Source organism: Corythoichthys intestinalis, chromosome 7 (genome assembly GCF_030265065.1).
Source record: "Corythoichthys intestinalis isolate RoL2023-P3 chromosome 7, ASM3026506v1, whole genome shotgun sequence".
Lineage (NCBI taxonomy): Eukaryota > Metazoa > Chordata > Actinopteri > Syngnathiformes > Syngnathidae > Corythoichthys > Corythoichthys intestinalis.
The window spans coordinates 13,122,777-13,140,990 of record NC_080401.1 but is presented as its reverse complement, the minus strand read 5'-3'; the positions used below and the strand labels follow the sequence as shown (position 1 = coordinate 13,140,990).

Here is an 18,214-nt window from a genome sequence, read left to right as displayed (position 1 = left end):
TGAAGCATATTATCGTGTTTGCCAAATCCTTTGAAAATCCGTCAAAAAATTTCTCGAGTTAAGAGTATTTTAGTCGAGAAAATCACTTACCTTATGTGCTCTGCACGAGAGGCTGATGGAAATGTGGACTGCTTTAAGATGGCCGCCAGTTAGTAAAGCCACTAACGCCAACTTGCTTTATCTATCTTCGTATATGTGATATCTATTCATGAAAAGTAAACACTTCCGTGTTTATGTCAGGTGGACTATAACCCATAATGCAACTGCGTTTAGCTTGCTTCATTTGTTGGCGTTGATCCAGTGAATGTTCTTTATCTGGATTTGACGAAGAAATGTATAAAGTTAGATGGACGATATTAGAAAGTGACGCTTGACTTTAAAGGTATGTGTTCTCACGAGTCGGTAAACAAATAAACTAGCCACGTTAAGTGAGCTAAGATTTCGCTTTAGCTTCGTGGTGTTATGTATGTTTTTACGCGTCTATTGAAATGGGCGTTGCTCACATTACACCAGTTTTGAGAAATGTTTTTAGCTCTGGTCACATTTGTTGTATAAGTAGTATACTGTGGCTTAAATGACGAGAACACAAAAAAGGATATTAGCTTGGGTTAGAGCGATACGCCATAAATTTGTTATGTTTCCCTAAATTCACGATTGGATACTGCTAAATATACAAAAATCTTTTTGATCATACAGCTTAAATATTTATTGTTATTATAATTATAAATTTATGATTAGTATTAGTAGCAGTATCGGTTAAGAAGAAATTATGGCAAGTGTTTACGGGTCACACAATGATGTTGAGGGTCGTATCAGTCTCTCAAGTTTGACACGTTGCTTTACACATGAGCTCGATGTGTCAAAGTTAGCTAAAAAATAGTTAGGAGAAGAAGCCTAATTGAACAATGGGGATTTATGCATCATGTTGTTATTGTTTTTTTAAATTAAAGAAACTGCATTTCAATGTTTAAAAAAAGACAACAACAAAAAAAGGAAAAAAATCATAACGTGCACGTCTTCTATAAATGGTTATTTGAGATTCAAGTGATGTTAGCCTTTTTTTCCCTCAACATGTACTGATTTCATTTTAAGACACCTTTTCAACCAGCCGGCTCATAGCTTCTTGAGTGAATTGTGTGAAGACTAGCACTATGTATATGGCGGAAAACGCTCAGGTGACTTGAAGTTCCACTCTGAAACCCCCAGACCCTCAATTTTCTGGGGGAAGAAAAAATTTGAACAGGAGGGCATTAAAAAAACAAAAATAAATAAAAAAATAAACAGCAAAACCCTAACTGGATGTGAGAGCATACGAGAGCATAATTAAAGACGCCATGATTTTAACAAGATATTATCGCGTACTTACCTCTTTTTGATCCAAAAACTCCATGTAGCATGTATCACCAAGTGTAAACACACAGTTGTGAATGGCCACAGCCGGATTTTGGGGGGATTTTATAGGTGAAACATGGTAATATATATAACAAAGGTCGCGATGCAGAAATCGCAGACATCAATGAGTGTCGAGATTTTCATTCTCATATATTTACCCTTTTAAACTTTTCAAAATTTTTTTGTTTGGATCGATTATTTACCATCTGAAATATTGGGGGAAATGCGACAGTAACGAAAAAAAGTACAATTAAGCGGTAGTTATGAGGTAGATATCCGTGACTTATTTACAGACGCTAATTTTTTCATTGTGACGTAATTTGTTTAAAGGTTTAAAATATGCGAGTGAATAATTTTTGAAAGTCGTTTTTTTTTTTTTAATGAAATATTAGACATCAATTAATGATTCAAAGCTAAAAATGACAGACATTTCGAATAATAAATATGATTACTTACCTTTTTATGGCTAGGTTGAAACAAAAGCGGTTGCGCGACGTCTGTAAATGGGGGTTTCCAGGGTAAAACGGACAAATTAATAATAGTTAATAATAGTTTGGGGACTTAATGAATCTGCTATGACAGCATATAGACGTATTGTTATGTCAAACAGTTCTATTGGCTTAAAATACACTGGTTTGTTTTAAAGAGGGGTGCAAGAGCAGAAACTGCTTTTTCAGCCTTGTCTGTGTTTTCTGCCATATATATTCGTACAAACCCAAATGTTGATCAAATTTTCTTTTTTTCTAGATGAAATAGGCTAATTTAATCAGATCACTTGATTTCTGTAACCATCAGACGAGCTAATGCGTGAGTCAGTTTAATCGGTGCATCAGAAGATTGTGCTCTGACTAGAGTTCTTTTGTTTAAAGCAGTAGTCTCTAGAGGCGTGCGAAATTTTTGATTCTTAAGATTATTCGCGATTCGGCCGTGGAAGATTCGAGAATGATTCACAAACATCCAAATTCCGATTATTGAATTATACCAGGTAAAGTAGAACTAAAACACAGTCGGCGTGGTCTTCAGGACGCAATGAGGAACGGACCGAGAGCAAATATCATGTTCAACTCATGCCGCTAGATAAAAAACACAAAAATACCTGACTGCGGCCGACAGCTGGTTCAAACAACGCCCAGTTGCTAGTTGCTAAAACATACGGCCGCTTATGGCTATAGTAGATATGACATACTGGACTGTCTCAGGAAATTAGAATACACAATATTCTAATTTTTTGAGACAGTCCTGTGTATATATATTCTATACTGTCTATTCTGAGACAGTCAGGAAATTAGAATATTGTGTATTCTAATTTCCTGAGACAGTCCTGTATATATACACAGGACTGTCTCAAAAAATTAGAATATTGTGTATTCTAATTTCCTGAGACAGTCCAGTATATGCAGAACTAGATGCTAAATGAAAGACGACTGCGGTGTTAGAACATACAAAACGAATTAGATACGAAACGACAGGCTTGCAGTTTAGTAGTTGCCGCGTTGTAAACAGCCGCCATCTTAAAGCAGTAGACTTCTCTGGAAGGCTCTGTTGTAGCAAACCTATTTAACTTTTTATCTAAAATACTCCTAAATCGGCAAAATCTTGACTTGAATCCATCTTTAAATGATGAAACAGTTTTAAAACTTAGACATGTTCTAAGTAGACAGAAGGGAAATAATGGAATAACGTGAGCAATTTTATCAACTTTAACGGTTGATTCACATCATTAAATTAATTGAATGTAGTTTAAAGCAGCTGATACAGAATGGGGACTTGAGTATTTTATTTGATGTTTTTAACTGTTAACTTGATACTTAAATATTAGTTTGGTTTAGCCTAATAGTATTTTTAAACTAATGTACAAAAAATTAAAAGGGGGGGTTTGGGTGACATCAATAATCGATTTATAATTGAATCGGAGCCTCTGAATCGTAATCGAATCGTTGGTTACCCAAAGATTCCCACCTCTAGTGGTCTCCAACCCGGACCTTAAAGGCCCGCTCTGGGTGCAGAATTTAATTCCAAACAAACAAAATGACTACACTTTTTCACCAATCTGGTGTGTGTTACAAGTGCAATCAGGTGATTGCAGTCAGGTGCTGCTTGTTTTAGCAGAAACCTCATTGGTTCAAATATATGTGCAGGATCGGCAGGAACAAAAACCACGACCCACAGCGGGCTTTGAGGACCGGGTTGGAGACCACCGGTTGAAAGGGTCCCAGGGATAGAAAGAAATGTAGTTCTTAAAAGATAAATGTTAGTACGAGTTATAATAGTTGTATTAAGTTCATTTTGTCTACACTTATATATTAGTTGAAATTTTATTTTATCCCAGACAATTGTTTTATTTACCTGACATGTTTCGGCGACTACTTCCGCCTTCATCAGAGTGTCACTGATGTCGGTGTGACGCGTCATTTATCAGCTGATGGATGATGTCTAATCTGACAGGTGAGTCGCGCCTTCATCCATCAAATAACGAGTTATAATAATTTTATATTAAAACCCCACTTATGTTTTTGTTTAAATAAAATTTGTAAAATTAGTTTAACTAGTAGGTCGCCATTGTTGACGTCGCAGGGTGCTGCTGTCAGATTTATCAGATGTTGCTCCCGAAGCTTGCTTCCCAGCAAATAAGCGACACAGAAAACGAATGAATAAATGTATTAAACGTAGTTTGATTGCTGGCTATTCTCTATTTTCTGCCCAACAGTTTATAATGATGCCTAATTTTGCATATTGAGATCTAAGAGGACTGTCGTGTACTTTATTTGTACTTGTGTCAAAATTTTTGAGCAAATGTGATTCTCTTTTTATTCCACTCCGCACTGGCACTGCATTAAGGCAGCATTCAAGACCACACTTTTGGCAACATTAAAGGCACACCTCAAGGACCATGTTATTTTTTCTACATTGATCGTATGTGTATTGTTTAGCGATCGATTGGCTGCAATCAGTACCTCAATTTAATTATATAACAAAAAAACGATCTGCGAATGCGGAAGCGAGGCTTGACCACAAAGCAGACAACAATAGCAGATGGATCGTGTACAAGAGTTTATTGAACACACACAATAAACACACGATCGCAAAAAGGGAGACAAAAAAAGGGTCCGTGACAGCAGGTCGGGATCAAAAAACAAACAAAACAAAAAAGAACAGAGGGGAAAATCGTGGTGAGCGGCTGTAAAAGCAAGGCGAAAAAAAATAATGGACTCAAATATCTGCACATGGTAGAGGATTCCAAAAACCAGGGCGGCAGACAAATGAAAAAATTTGGAAATGGGAAGAGCAGAACCAACGACATGTTTATGTAGTTAAAGAGTGACAGGAGCGTGGCCATGTGACCTCACCAACAATGGTGACCTACTAGTTAAACTAATTTTACAAATTTTATTAAAACGAAAACATTAAAGGGGTTTTACTATCAAATTTTTTTAACTCGTACTAACATTTATCTTTTAAGAACTACATGTCCTTCTATTCTATTCCATTTGAAGGTTCCGTGATTGGAATGCAACCCTTGATTAAAATGCGTTAATTTTTTTAAACTAGTTAACTCTCATGTAAATAATGACTCTAAATTAATGCATTGAATTCCCACTCCAAATATAAACATATATATTTTTATGTATACATTTGATATTATATATTGACGTTTAATAGCATCAGTTTTCTAGGTTTCTCTTGAATTTCAAAATGGATCTACAATATGAATACCGCCTCCTACGCCAAATCAACCATCAAAATGACAACACATGCCTGACTGTGAGTTTCCCTTCTTTTATTTCAGTAACCGGTAAGTCACTGACAAATACTGAACTATTCTCACATTGTGTGTATATCTGTTGTGTTTCCAGAGAGCAACACAATCCACTGCTTCCCCAGTCATGTCACCCAATAAACTTGGAGACCGATTTATTCCTACTAGAGCGGGGGCCAATTGGGATATCAACTTCCACAGGCTCAGTGTATGTTCTGTTCAATAAAAATACAGGGAATAATTATTACAATGTAGTCCAAGTCAAACACGTTTCTGTGATATCTAATCTGCATTTAAGAGATAGGAAGCAACACTAAAGCTGTAATTGGAATTTCTCTGAAGCCACTTTTTGAGTACTTTGGCCAATATAATGAGCCATTTTGCATTGCTTATCAAATGAGCAGTGAGCATAGGTCATTCCCTAAACAATGACCTCAGTGTATAGTCACACAGTTGGTTTTCAGCAAAAGAGAAATTAATGAGCTGTGTTCTATATTGAGTATCTCTTTTGGTTTTTAAATAGGAAAACGAGAAGTCAGCAAATCAAAACAGGAAAGCCAAGGAACCATCTTCTGATATTGTTAAAGGTGAGTATGAAACACAAGTCAGAATCACTCATGTTTGCATTCTGTCTCACCTCCACTTTGTTATGACTCATGTCTGAATGTGTGTCTGGTTTTTGTTTGTTATTTTAAATAAAGTAGATGACTATTATCTCATTTTATATTCAACTAATTATGTGTGCCTTCAGCAGATGGTTTGACATACTCCGCTCTGCTGAAGAATGAGCTCCTGGGAGCAGGAATAGAAAGGGTCCAGGATCCTCAAACCGAAGACAACCATTTGCAGCTGTTGACACCTCAAAAGCAGAGACTTTTCACTGTACGAACAAATATAAATATGGCAATTTTAACACTTGACTAGTGTTAGCTCCATTTGTCCAATCATACATAATAGCACTCATTTTGCCTGGATTAGAATTACCTAAAAAGAGACGTTATTCCTTTGTGATCTTCGCAGTACACTCTTGAGCTCAAAAGAAGCTCACCAGCCAACGAACCCAACATCTCTCCATACTCATTATCACCTGTCAGCAACAAAAGGTAGAATGGTTTGTTTCCAACTATCATATTTTCCTGAAGGTTTCAGCATTTCTGACGTTCTTTTTTTGCAGTCAGAAACTGCTCCGATCACCGAGAAAGCCAACCAGAAAGATTCCCAAGATTCCCTTCAAAGTCCTGGATGCACCAGAACTACAGGATGACTTTTACCTGAATTTGGTGGACTGGTCATCCCTCAATGTGCTCAGCGTCGGACTGGGAACATGCGTTTACTTGTGGAGTGCTTCTACTAGCCAGGTACATGTGCCACTGCAACTCACTGGCCGCCATTGACGGCACTAGAGGTGCAATCCATTTTGACTGGGAGGGCTCGCAGCAATCATTTTATGAATTGGACATCTCGTGCTGTTAGTGACATTGCAACATAAGCATTCACAGCCAGTCCTCCCAGTTCAAATAAATTGGACGCCTACCTTTGTTAATGACAGGCAATGAGTTGACTAATGCTTTTACATTCCGGACACAGGTTGTAGTTGAACTAATAGAGTAGGTACAAAAAAACAATTCCATCGATATCCGTTTGTTAGGATGAGAAATTTGAGCATATCAATGGCAAGGTACTCAATCATCACAAAATTTGCCAGTAATCCAGAAATACATCGATTATCAAGCTGTGTGTCACAAGGCTAGGAATTGGTTGTCTGACGCTTCACATCGTTTTTTTGTTTTTGTTTTGTTTGTTTTGTTTTTTTAAACATTGAGTGCTTGAATAATATTTTTCAAAGAAAAAAACTGAACGCTACATAACTGCTACCAAGTAGGAAGTTGCAGCATGACTGACGTTGTGGACCAGCTTAAAATGAAAAGTACAGTATTTACCGTACTATAAGGCGCATCAGAGTATAAGGCGCACCTTGAATGAGTGGCCTATTTTAAAACATTTTTCATATATAAGGTGCCGTAGTAGTAGTAGTAGTAGGGCTTGGGGTTGCATTATGCATACCACTAGATGTAGTTGCACTAAAGTGAATTTCATGCCATGATTAACCAATATTGATCCATATACAAAGCACATTGGATTATAAGGTGCACTGTTGGCTTTTGAGAAAATTGAAAGCTTTTATTTGCGCCTTATAGTTTAATACTAAGGGTGTAACGGTACATGTATTCGTATTGAACCGTTTCGGTACTTGGTGGTCGGTTCGGAACGGAGTCGTACCGAACGAGTTTCTGACGTAATGTAACCCTTACTTTTCGAGGCTGTGAGTCGATCGGGTTACAGTTTCTATGTGTTGATCATATTTACTCCGTCTTCTCTACTATAATGAGGACCAACACGGTAGGACAGTAAATTAGAAACGTCAACGGCGCGACAACGTGGCCGCCGCGAGAACGCAGTGAAACGCGGCCGTTAAAGTCAGTCAGCCAATGCACACTAGTCACAGTGCGGCCGCGTGTTAGACGCGTCCCAGAAGCGGCTCAACGCAATGCACGCGAAAAGAACGGAAGAGTATATTTATTTGACGTGAGACGCAGCCCTCCTGCGTCAATACTACTAGCTGGCAGACCGGAAGTCACTCGTGTAAAAATACGGTGGATCCGGTCGAGTTTCAAACTAATATGCAATCGTAACCCACTTTTTGAGTCCATCAGATCTCTTTGAGTGGTAGATCGGGGCACAGTTGACTTGTCTTTGTTGATTTACAGTTGTCTTCTCTGCTATAATAATAACCAACACGGCCCTGTGTTCAATACAAAACCCGCCTACCACAACAAAACAAGTAGGAACTAATATTCACATAGGAACTAAAGTTATACAACATAAAATATACAATATAAATGAATACTACATCACATTTGTAAAATACACACACATAATAAAATAAATAATAGCCCATTTAAATAGAATAAATTAAATGAGCTAAAACAGCTGTAATTAAATAATAATACACAGATCCTGCTTACACAATTACATTTATTAATTTCTGTGTGGCGCTTTAACTTGAGAAAATCCACCAATAAAGCTTTTGAAAACCGTTCATAAGGAAAAAAAGTGATTCATTGAGGCATTTCATTAAAATACAAAATGTAAAATGAAAGTAAAATACATGTTAAAATCTTTGTCATTGGGATTGCTTTTCTCTTTAGCACAGGACTTCTTTTTTCTTCTTTCTTTCAGAAAGAAAGCTGATCAATACGCGGGGTCTAAAAGGCAAATTGTTGTTGGATTATTATCTTTAAATACCCGCTACTTTTTGAGCAGAATTCTAGCTTTGTATAGGCTACTGTTCCTATTGTTGAAAGCACAAAAGTGTGTAATAAACAACTAGCACATTTATATTTTGCATTTTGTTTTCTTACTGTACTGAAAATGAACCGAACCGTGACCTCAAAACCGAGGTACGTACCGAACCGAGATTTTTGTGTACCGTTACACCCCTATTTAATACGATACTGCTTTGTGCTATGCACGATTTGTTGGGGTTTTATTTTGAAGCGACCAGTATGTTTCCGACATCCTTAGTACGGCATGCTTGACTTGCTACCGAAACTCTGGACACTCATGAGGTAAAATTATTCAAGTAATTCCTTTACATCCCGAAAATCACAATCAAATATTTTTATTTTATTCATTGACTCGCCTGCCGTTCATCAGTTTTAAACTGGTTCTAGAACTAACAAACAAAACGAATGCATGAAAAAAAAAAAAAAGTTTACCTTGAATTTTTTCATAATCACGTCAAAGTGTTGCATTTTTTACTCATTGTTGTTGATTTTTTTAGAATTTACCTTTTTTTGATTGATGTCTAGATTAAAAGAGATTGTACCTCAATATCAAATTGCAACCCGTAATCTAGATCCATATCGAAAATGCCAAAGATTCCCAACCCTACTATCATATCGAACAATTAATATACTTGGATTCACAAATACCAAATTCCTGAAGGATGCACACAGTACACAGGTACAAACCTGTGTATTGTACAGTCAATAGTTTTACTTTACGTTCAGAAAAGCTAAAGTGATACATATTTGATTGAGTGATCGCTGCTAGCCCTTCTATTCCAAAGGGATTGGGCGCGCATCACCATCATTGGTAATCAACGAGTTATTCTATTGGAAATGTTACTTCATCAGGTAACAAGACTATGTGATCTATCCGTGGAGGGAGACTCAGTTACGTCAGTTGGCTGGTCTGAGAGGGTAAGTTCTGTACGGTACCTATTCGGTAACTAGGTGAATTATAAAAGTCTTTAAGTTGGGTCTTGTTGACGAAAGGATTCTTCATATACGGTATGTTTAGGGCAACCTGGTAGCAGTGGGGACTCAGAAAGGCTATGTCCAGATCTGGGATGCCGGCGGCGCCAAGAAAATCTCCACCCTGGAAGGACACTCGGCCAGAGTTGGTTAGAATGTTTGCAGTTAAATAAAATAAGAAATTGTGGTCTAAGACTAGAATTACATTTCATTTAACAGCTGTAATCGTGCCACAAGAGAGAAAAAATATGAATTGCCAATTAAACTTCTCAGTTGAAATCCAGCCATAGAAAGCCTTGTAGTTCTTAAAAGATAAACGTTATGAGTTAAAATAATTTGATATTGAAACCCCTCTTGATGTTTCGTTTTTTTTACAATTTGTAAAATTAGTTTAACTAGTAGGTTGCCATTGTTGTTGACGGTGCAGGGCGGTGACGCCACATGGTTACGCTGCCGAGCGTCCAAAGTATGGCTCTAGCGACAAAAACATGTCATCTATTTAACCCTTTCAATTTGAACCCGAGAGGAACATTAATGAGCATAATAGCACTGTTGATATTTTCCAAAATTATCAGCAAAAGCAAGATGAACAGGAAAGACGGGATGAGACGAGACGAGAGTAGGGAAAAATAACGGTGTTCTGCCAAAATGTGCTACACTGGCGAAACGACCTCCAAGAGGCGAATTGGACACCCGAAGTACTACCGTGCGCCTTCAACTTGTTTTGTTTCAATACATACAGAACATACTAAAGATGCCTTAAGAAAATATTTAAATGTAGTAATAACAAATAAGGGTGGTTTAAATATGCTATGTGCATAATGTGGTCAACAGATCAACTATCTGCTTTAACGCTACCACAAGAAAACACAGTGCTTAAAAGTATAGAGGGAAACACATGCGAAAAGTGTTTTGAGGTAATAAAAAGGTAATAAAAGACTCAGTAAAAACATGAATAGCAAGTACTCGCCGCTTTTAACTGATGTGCACATGTGTTGGACGTCTCGCCGCGTAGAAGAAATTGCAGAACACAGGTAGTGTTCGTCTAGAGAGTGACAAACTACGTCATCACCCCGAGCGTCCATTGCGCGCATAAAACATAATGACCCCGTAGGTCTAAACATGTACTAAATATTATAAATTTTTAAATCAATGGCAATATTTTATATGTTTCTAATAACATTTTTAGTAAGAGAGAACAGTTGTGGCTTATTCGAGCCTATGAGTCTTTAATTCCGAGGTTCCTTTTAAGATGTTTAAATTACTTTGTGTGACCACAGGGGCTCTAGCATGGAATGCGGACCAGCTCTCCTCAGGCAGCCGGGATCGCATGATTCTTCAGAGGGACATCCGAGCTCCTCCTCTCCAGTCAGAGCGACGGCTGCAAGGACACAGGCAGGAAGTGTGCGGCTTGAAGTGGAGCACCGACCATCAGTTGCTCGCTTCTGGTGGTAATGACAATAAGGTTCGTAGTCGCCTTTCCTAGATTTTATTTGTTCGGGATCACAACACATTTTCTTCACTTTTTACAAAGGATGGCATGTTGTTTTTCTTCAACGTCAATGAAATTTCAGTTTGGTGACTGCAATCTACAAAATCAAACGGTTGAAAAAAAAACAGCTTTTATTTTACAGGCAATATATTTGATATGGAATCAGTACGTATATGGTATTGACTAGAGGTGGGAATCTTTGGGCACCTAACGATGCGATTACGATTAAGATTCAGAGACTATGATTCGATTATAAATGGATTATTGATGACACCCCCCCACCCACCCCCGCTATTAGCTGTTTTTAATGATTTGTACATTAGTTACAATAACTGTTAAAAAAAAAAAAAAAAAGCCTTGCAGACTTAAATAAATGACTATTTCAGTATCAGTTAACAGTTAAAAACAATAAATAATATACTCAAATCCCCATTCTGTATTGGCAGCTTTAAACTACATTAAATTAATTTAATGCTGTGAAGCAACCGTTAAAGTTGTTAAAATTGCTCCCGTTATTCCATAATTTCCATTTTGTCTACTTTCGACATGTGAAAGTTTTAAAACTTTTTTAAAGATAGATTCAAGCCAATATTTTACCGATTTAGGAGTATTTTAGATTAAAAGTTAATTACGTTCGCATGGAAGGTTCGCTACAACAGCCTTGCAGGGAAGTCTACTGCTTTAAGATGGCGGCTGTTTACTAATGCACACATCTAGCTTTCTGCACATGTGCTGCTAACGCCACCGAGTCAGTTTTGCATCTAGTCCTATATAAATATGATATCTACCGTACCATTATGTGGACGTACTTTGCAGCAGCTGTCAGCAGCAGTCAGGTATGTTGTTATTTTTTTATCTCGCGGCATGAGTTGAGCTAGAGCCGTGAGTTGCGCATTGGCATTACCCGAGGGGCCAGGTAATGACAAGCATCATGTTTAGCTACTCTCGCTCCGTTTCTTATTGCGTCCCGAAGACCGCGAGGCGCGCTGAGTGTGTTTTACTTCCGCTTTACTTGACATATTTCAATAATCGGAATTTGGATGTTTGTGAATCGTTCTCGAATCTTCCACGGCCGAATCGCGAATAATCTAAGAATTGGAAATTTCGCACACCTCTAGTATTGACACAACATTGTTATTTATTGTACATTTTTCCAGTAATTTTTAGTAGTAATTATGACTATGTACAACTTGAATATGAGGACACATACAGTTTGTTAGATTTGGATTACATAAACAGCAGTGTTGTTTTTGGCAGCCCTTTTAATTTTCGTCTTAAGTCTTTTGGACGATAATACTTATTAGTCTTAGTCATATTTTAGTCATCTAAAAATGTGTTTGACTCTGTCTAGTTTTTGTTGACGAAAACTCAAGACTAATTTCATCTAGTTTTAGTCGACGTTTACTATAAATGTTTATGTAAAATTAAAAAACTCCAAAAATAAATAGTTTTCCAACTATTAGGCTCGAGCGTATGACGTGGCACTCGCGAGGTTTCCGCCGCTATCGCCATTATGGAAACGAGAAACATAAACAGTGAGGCATTTGAACACAGGTCGCTCTTTAAAAATGGTTGGAAATTATTGTGCGGTAAAGAATTGCAACAACCGATCGAATAGAAAGGAGAATGTACAGCTCGACGGAACACCATTGAGTTTCTTCCGGATCCCTACATGGAGAAAAGGCGAGGGAAAGGTCATATCTGAACTTACCAAACGTCCAAGAATGGTATGGGTGGCCACGATCAGAAGGAAGGGCATAACGTTTGATTCTCCAGTTACACACTGAGTTTGCTCTATGCACTTCCACTCCGGTAAGTTAATTTCGTTTGTTTACGCAAATTTCAGTAACTTTACGCCCTAAGTCGGCCTGTTGTTAGCTATAGCTACAGCTAAACAACTAGCATGCATACATGTGCATTGTCTTCATAATTCCTGTCGTTGCTAAATGAAAAAGCTGTAATATTTTGACGTGAGAGAGTGGCAAAGAATTTGTACACAGGCTACATTTTCTGCAACAAAAAATTTGTACATCCGTGGTCACAGACTAATGTAAACACACATTGCCTACCTTTGCTAGAAAGATGGTGTTGCCGTTTGCTATGGTCATAATGAGCAGATCCTGCACCCATCCGCAGCAAAACTGTTCGTAGCTTTGTAGCGATTTGTAGTTTCGGAATTGCTGATGAGTTTAGTAACATACATCAAACACTAAATACAGCATGATGTCCATTTCGCGTAGTGGTGGAAGCTTGTCGACATCTTTATTCCATTTGTGTTCGGCTTGCTCGTGAGGGTCAACATTATTCACATCCTTAAGATTGCTCACATATCTGTCCTTCGCCGTGGTAACAAGTTTGTCTCGGTATCGAACTGGCAAGTTTTCCCTACATTTTTCCATCTTTGGCACTCGTAGTTCAATTGTATTTGCCGTTAAGTTTAAATGTCCCGTGATGCAGACGTGCTTCCGCAATGGCTGCATTGTCGCAAATCTCGCACGATCCCGTGCTGCTGTGACGTAAACGCTCGAGCCTAATTTCAAATGAACATTAATAGAAAAGCACATATTGTAGCGTCTACAAGGACAACGCCAGCTTGGTGATTATACACACTTAGCAGTAAAACGTTACATTATTTTCAATTGATTATACCCACTTGGACGCCTCACTGTATAAAATAAAAAAAGTTGTCCGAGAGTTTAGAGGACGCTGGCCGTTAGCATTAGCCTAAGGCTAAAGTAAATGCTATGCTAACGCTACGAGTTAAATTTGGTTAGTATGTAATGATCACTCAGCATAGACTTTTAAAGGCTAAAGCAACATTGCATATTCTCTCTGGCCAAGAAAACAAATCTTACCGTGTGTGCAAGCCTGCATGGAGACTGGAGACGACAGACTGGGGTGTCTGGAAGGGGAGGGGGGGGCACAGAACGTCTAGAGGGGGTAGTAACGCGTTACATGTACTCCGTTACATTTACTTGAGTAACTTTTTGAGAAAAATGTACTTCTAAGAGTAGTTTTACAAAGCCATACTTTTTACTTTTACTTGAGTAGATTTGTGAAGAAAAAACGCTACTCTTGCTCCTCCTACTTTTAGCTACACAAGAGTCATTACATTTTTCCTCTTTATTGTACGTATTTACATATTAGATGTTTGTTTTTGTTTTTTTGCTAGCGATGCTATTGCCAAGAGTAGCGCTACTAATTTCACCAATGAGACGTCACAACAATGATCGCATGACTCCATTACACCAGTCAGACACAAGCTTGCCGTTCTATGACCACGCAAACCTGTTCAATCACACGTCTTTAAAGCACCGTAACAAATGAAGTATTTGACATAGATTGCTGCCCTCAACATGAATCGAAAGCGTGGATTTAAACTCTCTCCCAGTTTTTATTTGGCACCGATTGACCACAGAAAACCGGAGATCCTTTTAATTTCATAATAGTAACCGAAGAAACTTCGGTATTCAAAGTAGAAACTATTTTCTCCACTGCTAAATGCAGGCTAACTACACATAAAATGTCACATATTGTGAACATGTGACGGAAACTATTGTGTATTTTCGTCTTGTTTTGGTCTCGCCAGAAAAAACTGGCATTCGTCTACTTATGTTTTAGTCTCACTAAACACGTTTTTAGCTCATTATCGTCTCGTCATCGTCATGAAAGGATGTGCAAATGTTCATTGGCGAAATATTTTTGTCATCGTTTAAAGGAAAAAATCACTGCTACACAGCAAAACTGATTCCTACCAAACTTTGTAGTATCCGTTACATGTTTGAGTCTCTCTGACTGGATCAGGACAACTGAGCTAAGAGCCACTAACCAGGAGCACTGAAGTTTTCTTATATGCTCATTGTTGTATTGCCAAAACAAAACAAAAAAATCCATTGTCGCATAGATTGTATCACGTCGCATGTTTCTAGTCGGCCTGAACAGTTCACTCATTGAATGCGTTGTGCCTAAAGATACACGATAATATCGGTTACCGATAATTATCGGCCGATAATGGCAATTATGACGTCACACAGATAATACAGATAAAAAAAAAAATTCAACCAATAATGCAATCCGATAATTATATACTTGATTTAGCCTCCAAATGTGCGCAACCAAGCAGTTTTCTTCACTTCTCCACCGCCGCCTGCTCAACCCCTCCCCTCTCTGAGTCCCCTGTGGGAGGAGGGGTTGAGGAGTACGACGTCATAGAGGAGGTGGTGTTTACACATCAGTGTTGAGGCGCTCTCACTAGCGTGCGTTGCTTTTCCCGTGTGTGAAATGAAATAAACGACGCTCTCGCCATCGACAAAACAGTTCCACGAGGCGTAAAGAAAGCGTTCTCATTGAACACCACTAACCCAGCAGCCATTTAAAACTGCATCACAATGATTTTTGGAACGAATACGAGGCTGCTGCTAGCGCGAATGCTAAAGCTATTGTAAACACACACTATAAAGGAAGCTACGGGGCTTGTGACGATACAGAGACGCTGCGGTCCTCCCGGAGTCGGGTTGTTTGGGAATGCAGCCCAAAGCGGGTGGTAAACTCCCATCTATGGCTAAAGACCTCACGAGACCGATAGTCGACAAGTAGCTGTCTTCCGACGGAGCCCGCCGGTCCGGCAGGCCGCCGCCGCCTCGCCCTCGGCAGGCAGAGCAGAGCCAAGCACCAAATATGCCGCAGCGAGCCGGCCGGGCGGGCGGATATCCGGTACGAACTTAACTGTCGCCGCCACTCCGGGTCAAGACAGATGCCTGACGCGGGTGCTAATTTGGCAGCCAGGCGGACTGAAGGGCACAGGCGGGAGGAAATTCCCGAAATGACCCGATAGCCAAACCCCTGGATGAAAAAATGATGCAGTTTATACGACCACGGTTCTTCGTGAAAGACATGCCGATCACATCAGTTTTACCACAGACATTTACATAAGTGATGTCAAGAAAGTATGTTTATCATGACGGCACAGTGGTTAGTTGATAATTTTAACATGCACCAAACCATACAAAGAAGTCATCCAGTCAGTAATGCATTCAGTACGCTTTAAATTTATGACGTCTTAATCAGATCATTCTTCTTAAATCTAGTCAAATAATTTTCCCCAGCTTGTTTGAGTGTTGAAGACTAGTTAACAGATGAATGTGCCAGATTATTCCACTTACTTGAACTAAATATTGCCATTTGTTCTTATTAAGCCCAAACATCTAAAAAATGTCATTTTTCAGCTAAATCAAAAAAAAATTGCTGTCAAATAATGTTTTGAAACATACATATTCTTGAATAAAGAACATTTCTGACAAGTTTTTTTTTTTTTTTTTTTTTTTTTTTTTTTTTTTTAGGATTATGTATAATAATTTATTGCTTAAACTAAGGCTGTTAAATTTATTTTCAGCTGGCTATTTTTCTTCAAGAAATCTGAGTGAAATATACTTGAAGTGCTGGCAGTTAATTTCACTTATTTCCAATAGATTTACACTGAAAACAAGGGATTTTAACTAGTTTTAAGGAGTTGTGTTTTTGCTGTGTAGTAATGGTATACGTTAGGAATGGCTTACTTTTAAAGCCATTTTTGTGCAATTTATGTATTTACTCTAAGTAATTGTTGCCAAAGGTTTACCATTACACAATGTCAGACAATCTGTCTTTATTTAGATGTTGGAATTTACTACTTGTTCGCATTTGATGTTAGAAAAAAAGTGCAATAATATTTTTGCACAGTAATATTTTCTCTTGTGCATACTTTAAAATTTTACATAAATCTTTTAATAAAATTATCGGCTTGACATTATCGGTTATCGGTTGGAACGAGGAGGAAATTATCGGTTATCAGTATGGGCTGAAAAATGCATTATCGTGCATCACTAGTTGTGCCTTCATTCTAGTTGCTGGTATGGAACCACTCATCACTGAGTCCTGTGCAAGCGTACACAAATCACCTGGCTGCAGTGAAGGCTATCGCCTGGTCACCACATCAGCATGGCCTGCTAGCCTCTGGGGGCGGCACAGCGGACCGCTGCATTCGCTTTTGGAATACGCTGACATCGCAGCCGCTGCAGTGTGTGGACACGGGCTCACAGGTCTGCAATCTGGCTTGGTCCAAGCACACGAATGAGCTAGTAAGTGACTCTGAATGCACAATTGTATTTCATCTTGATTTTATAAGTAGCTAAATAAATACAAGCGTTAACAAATAGTTGATTAGTTTCGTGTGTGTTCCTTTTTCTGCCCCCAGGTAAGCACTCACGGCTACTCTCAAAATCAGATCTTGGTTTGGAAATATCCAGCGCTCACTCAAGTGGCTAAACTCACAGGGCACTCCTACAGAGTTCTTTATCTGGTATTTTTTTTTTCCTTTTCATGATTAATATTACTTGGTGTAATTTTTGTCATCTCTTGATATATTGTCAAGTTTATACATTTTTTTAATATGTTAAATTTCAGGCTATGTCCCCGGATGGGGAAGCAATTGTTACAGGAGCGGGAGATGAGACGCTCCGCTTTTGGAACGTGTTCAGTAAAACAAGATCCACAAAGGTTGTTGAACAGTTACTGAGCAGTCGTCGTTTCTGCAAGACAATTCACTTACTTTTGTTTATTTTCTTTCAGGAATCTGTGTCCGTACTAAACCTGTTTACCAGGATTCGGTGACACGGAACAAAATCAAGGGTCTCCTATCATTGCCATGTTTCTGCAGTTGAAAATGTTTAATCATGCAAAATTTGTTTTGTGGAAGTATAGTGAAATAATTTCTTTTGTATACTAAAAAAGTACAAGGACAACTTTTTCCTTGAATTTTCTTTTGTGAATCAAGTAGAGTACCTTTTGATTTTGTAAACAGGTCTAATTTATTTACGCACTTGAATTATAACACGTTGCTCATTGTGTGGCGGTACATTTGCCTGACTTGGGCAGCAGCGTGGGATCATTTCATGACGGTGTGAATGTTAGTGCGAATGGTTGTCCGTTTCTGTATGTGCCCATTGACTGACGTTTTTCCGAAAGTCAGCGTGTTCAGGCTCCAGCACCCCTTGCGGTGTTAAAAATTGATGTAAAGAAATATGACATTGTTCTTTTCCTTTGTTTCTTCAATATGAGCATTATGATCCTAAAGTTTGGGTTCAGTTTGTCTAATGCTGTGCATTTAAATCAGAACTAAAATGTTATTTCTTTGTAGTAAGTAAATAAAATATATTTGATTCAAGCTATCTTGCATATGATAATTGCTGTTGCTTGTTGCATAATCAGTTTATTACA

At 38.3% G+C, this 18,214-nt stretch overlaps 1 protein-coding gene across 6 annotated transcripts; it reads left to right on the top strand.

Annotated features, from left to right (window-relative positions):
- The first annotated feature begins 235 nt into the window (after nt 1–235).
- LOC130919074 (fizzy-related protein homolog) lies at nt 236–18,161 on the top strand. Of its 6 annotated transcripts, none has more exons than XM_057841475.1 (15): nt 289–382; nt 3,775–3,837; nt 5,067–5,154; nt 5,247–5,357; nt 5,673–5,736; nt 5,901–6,031; nt 6,170–6,252; nt 6,324–6,507; nt 9,349–9,414; nt 9,515–9,617; nt 10,749–10,933; nt 16,843–17,076; nt 17,193–17,297; nt 17,402–17,494; nt 17,567–18,161. In XM_057841475.1, exons 3-15 carry the CDS (start codon nt 5,086–5,088, stop codon nt 17,606–17,608), a joined length of 1,470 nt encoding a protein of 489 aa, XP_057697458.1. In that variant the 5' UTR covers nt 289–382; nt 3,775–3,837; nt 5,067–5,085; the 3' UTR covers nt 17,609–18,161. The 6 variants fall into 6 exon arrangements, with proteins under 6 accessions (XP_057697462.1, XP_057697457.1, XP_057697460.1 ...); XM_057841478.1 differs by having other exon boundaries at nt 314–382; nt 5,059–5,154; XM_057841479.1 differs by lacking the exon at nt 3,775–3,837 and having other exon boundaries at nt 236–382; nt 5,904–6,031.
- The last annotated feature ends 53 nt before the right edge of the window (nt 18,162–18,214 follow it).